General features: G+C 35.2%; 1 protein-coding gene across 1 annotated transcript; it reads left to right on the top strand.

Annotated features, from left to right (window-relative positions):
* Positions 1-258: 258 nt before the first annotated feature.
* LOC110379141 (ribonuclease Oy) lies at positions 259-3,948 on the top strand. The gene is made up of 3 exons (XM_021338662.3): positions 259-417; positions 503-831; positions 2,350-3,948. The coding sequence occupies exons 1-3, from the start codon at positions 374-376 to the stop codon at positions 2,811-2,813; spliced, it is 837 nt and encodes a 278-aa protein (XP_021194337.3). The 5' UTR covers positions 259-373; the 3' UTR covers positions 2,814-3,948.
* Positions 3,949-4,328: the final 380 nt, after the last annotated feature.

The raw sequence follows: 4,328 nt of genomic DNA, 5'->3' as shown, positions 1-4,328 counted from the left end.
ATTACGACAAACAAGAATAGATTTTTCAAAAGTAGAATTATGAAGTACATTATTGTCTATTTCAGTAAACTTTAGTTACTTCTATAATGTAAACCATCCATACAATTTAATAGTTATTTAATAAACCAAATAAAAAACAGTTATCGTATCGAAAATAATATAATTAATGTTTCCGAACGTAAGCTAAAAAGTCAACATTTTTGACTTGACATTAGTGACATTGAAATGAATTGTTGACAATTCTCGAAGACTGCGAAGGCGAACACAGCGGAACGCATAGAAATGAGAAAATTATTCTCTATTTTCGTGCGTATTTAATGGTGTCAAACAAAAAATCAAAATTTAAGTAGGCCACTTGATAAGAGAAGTAACAATGTGTAGCAAGAGCCTTATTTCAGTGTTGATACTTTATTTATGGTGAGTTTGTTGTTTAATAAACACATACGTAAATTAGCGAAGGTAATTCCCGTATAGCCTACATTTAACCTTCATGTTTTTCCAGTTTCGATTATGCTCATCAGCACAAAGAAAATCACATGTCCAGATTATATAGGCAGCTGGCTGCGCGAATGCCTGCTGCCAATGACTGGGATTTCTTGATGTTCACTCAGCAATGGCCTAGTTCTATGTGCAAAGTTTGGACGCATAAAAAGCCTCATCACCATTGTGTATTTCCTAAGAAGCCTGACTCCTGGACTATTCATGGAATATGGCCAACTAAGAAAGGAACTAAAGGGCCTTTTAACTGCAATAACACTTGGCTATTTGATGTTGAACAGATTAGACCTATTGAAAATGAATTGGAGGAAGCTTGGACTAATATTGAGAAAGGTAATTATTGAGGATTTTACTTTCATGCCATACTACTTTTATTCCATCTTCAGCTCAGTACAGATGGCCAGTATCCATCACCAATATTTAATGTCACCTCATAGTATGCAATAATTCAAATAGTAAACTTTATTTTAAACTAGCCCTTTTTCCTTGGTTTCACCATGTCCAGTCAGAACTACTGCCCATACTGGAATAAAGTATAGCCTTCAGAGGGTTCAAACAAAAAAAAAAAAAAAACAATTTATTAATTACAATTTATTATATTACTGCTTAACAAACTAACAAGTTTTTCTTTTAAACACACATGCAATAAGTAAATTATTGCACAAGTAAGCAACCTACTTTTGTATGTTTAAATGCCATTCACATAACTTGTTGTACCAGCTGCATTGTGTACTATGTAAATATATAAATATTAAGGTATATATTTTTTTTACATTATGACTTATTATCTCTGATGTATCTGTTTACAATGCATTAGTATCTTATTGAAAAGATAATTGAATATTAACTTTTGGTTTTATCCTTTCTAAGCAAAAGTAACTTTCTGTCCGACTGCCATGCAAAGTAAAGCTAATGAAATTCAAATTAAAGTTGGTTGTCTAGAACCTGAGAAAGGACAAAGGGGACTTTTTATCTAGGTGTGGGAAGTTGTTCCCCCAAGACACGTTTGGACCTGCGGGGCACGCCTAAAAGGCTGATAATTTCTAACAAGGTCTTCTGCTCTAAATCCTGATACCATATAACACCAAGCTAATATGAATTGTAAACAATTCTAAACCATCATTAACCATTTTCTCAACTTTTTGACGTCGTAGTTGAAATACTCAGTAAAATGACACAAAAAATTAAAACAACAACAAATTAATTCCAAGTATTTGACTAATTCAGTCAGTATTTGGAATTGATTTCAACATAACATAATAAACAACATAACTAACTAAATCAATGTAACTGTTATCTGTCTGTTAGTCATCTGAGGTCAGCTTTAAGTCAACAGTCAACACTTATCTCAAGGAAATTGTTGTACAAGGAAACTAAGCAACATCAAACCATGTAGGATTTATTATTTCAGTTACAAAGAAATATGTATTAAACATTGTATGTACAGTTTATATATTGAGTTTAACTTTACATACATTACATTAAGATTACTAACACTTTGTTGTCCGTATATCACCTGGCTGTATCTCCAGAATCTTGATAGCTAGAAGTTGCTATTGTAAATTAAATACTGAAAACTAGAATAAAATGAATATGTTAGTTACAAACAATTTTTTTGCATGCTTATATTAGCTACACTTGTAACTATGTATATAAGAAAATCTTAATTTGACCCACTTTCCGGTCTTCAATTAGGATAAAAAAAATGCACACACTGAGTTCTGATGACAATACATGACTAGCGTGTTTTATTCGTTTTTAAACTATAATTTTTTATTGATAATATTGAACCCTTCTTACGCGATTCGGCTTTTTATTATTTATTATTTTATTATTTTTATACAATTCCAGAAACTGCACTCTACAATCTATGGGCTCACGAATGGAACAAACATGGCACCTGTGCTGCCAGCTTAGAAGCACTCAACAGCCAACTGAAATACTTCAGCAAAGGCATAGAATTACTCAACAAATACCACATGAATGATATGCTCAGTGCTGCCAACATATTACCTTCAAACACTACAGGTTTAAACGCTCAAGATATCAACAAGGCCATAGTTTCAAAACTGGGTATCCGGCCCTTCATAGCATGCGAATTCGAAGATGGAATCCAGTACTTAATGGAACTTCGTATATGCTTTGATAAACAAATGAATGTGATGGAGTGCGAGGGTGAACATGAAATCAATGGGTTGATAACAAACTGTGTTGTTTCTAAAGAAATTATGTACCCGGCTCGGGAACAACCCCCTAATAGGCAACTGGTACAGTTATACAAGTTTGTTAACTGGGTACAGTGGTTTACATTGTAATTTTAGTTAAGAATTTGATAAAGAAATATTGTCAAATTCTTATGTAAAAACCATGGAGTAAGGAAAGATAAGCGGAGATGCCATAATGCTGGTAGGTCAGGCTCCATCTTCTAGGTCAAGTTCAAACAGAGGGAAAGACCAAAACGATCAGTTACGAGTGAACTAACAAGGTGTTCGTGTTCTTTGAAACATCTGTCAACGATTTTTGGTATTACAAGAAATGGTTGGTTCCATAGAAGGCGTATAAGGGCGAAAACAGTAACTTTCCTCGTCCCCCGCATTTTGGCGCGCTACTTTCTTAAGAGATTTTCCATTATGGCACCTCCGCTAGTCATTTTTTTCTCCATGTTTAAACATAGTTTTTTATTGTTAACAGTTGCTCTATTCCCTTCAATTCTAGTACAAAATATGTTAAATATTCTGTATATTTTACGGTATCCTGTTTTTTTGTAGCACTGTTTTATTTTTAAATCTTTCTTTGTATTATTTAAGGTTGTGTTTTATCTCCATGTACTTAATCCAGTGCAATAAGTTTTATTTAAAATCAATTTTATTTAATTGAATGTGTGAAAAAATCTGGGGCTTAAATTAGGATAAATAGTGTACCTATATTAGTTACCAGTTTGTAGTTTAGCCTTCTATAGAAAATTGATTATGCCGTCCAATAGTAAATTTGCTTGAGTCTGCGAACCAAGCTTAACAACAACTACTTATAGATTTTCCCAGCATAATATGAAATTTTGTCCTTAAATTCAAAATTGTCACTCTTCCCAATGTCATTCGTTACTTCTAAAATTCTTCCAAGAAATTTTTATTAATTATTTAAAAATGTTTGTTAAATTTGTATTTTTATAGTTCTCCCCAAGCTTATGGTGAAATCGGAACGTTGCGCAGAAACCATTTTTATTCACATGCGCGTTCTGTGCTCTGAAGTTAGTCGCAAACCGCCATTATGCTTTCTGAGAACTTATTATATTATATTATATTATATATTATTATATCTAGCCTGTAGTGTCCCACTGCTGGGCAAAGGCCTCCCCATCTCGCTTCCACTCTTCCCGATCTTTCGACCGTGTCCACCAATCCGGACGATAGGCGTCTAGTTCGTCACGCCATCTCTTCCGGGGCCTACCCCGCCTGCGGTGTCCATCCTGAGGTGTCCACTGGGTGATAATAGTGGCCCATCTCTCCGGATGCATTCGGCTGACGTGTCCGGCCCAGTTCCATTTTAATGTCGCCGCCTTTTGGCCTACATCAGCGACTCCTGTTCTGGAACGTATCACGGTATTCCGTATGCGATCGGTCCGTTTAATACCTAAAAGGCTACGTTCCATTGCCCTTTGGCAAACCTTGAGCCTGGACTTCTGACACTCGGTGAGAGACCAGGTTTGCGCACCGTAGGTTAGGACGGGCAAGATACACATGTCGACTAACTTTCGCTTGAGTGAAAGTGGAAGGTCCCCTTTCATGTATTGTTTCATGGACCAGTAGCTTTTCCAGGCATTCTCGAGTCGG

This window comes from Helicoverpa armigera, chromosome 13 (genome assembly GCF_030705265.1).
Source record: "Helicoverpa armigera isolate CAAS_96S chromosome 13, ASM3070526v1, whole genome shotgun sequence".
Taxonomy (NCBI): Eukaryota; Metazoa; Arthropoda; class Insecta; order Lepidoptera; family Noctuidae; genus Helicoverpa; species Helicoverpa armigera.
The sequence above is the reverse complement of the archived record's forward strand: the minus strand, read 5'-3'. Positions and strand labels throughout refer to the sequence as shown.

Coding starts and splice junctions, on each gene's coding strand:
- LOC110379141 (XM_021338662.3), top strand. CDS start 374: ATGTGTAGCAAGAGCCTTATTTCAGTGTTGATACTTTATTTATG. Junction 418..502: donor GTGTTGATACTTTATTTATG/GTGAGTTTGTTG, acceptor ATGTTTTTCCAG/TTTCGATTATGCTCATCAGC. Junction 832..2,349: donor TTGGACTAATATTGAGAAAG/GTAATTATTGAG, acceptor ATACAATTCCAG/AAACTGCACTCTACAATCTA.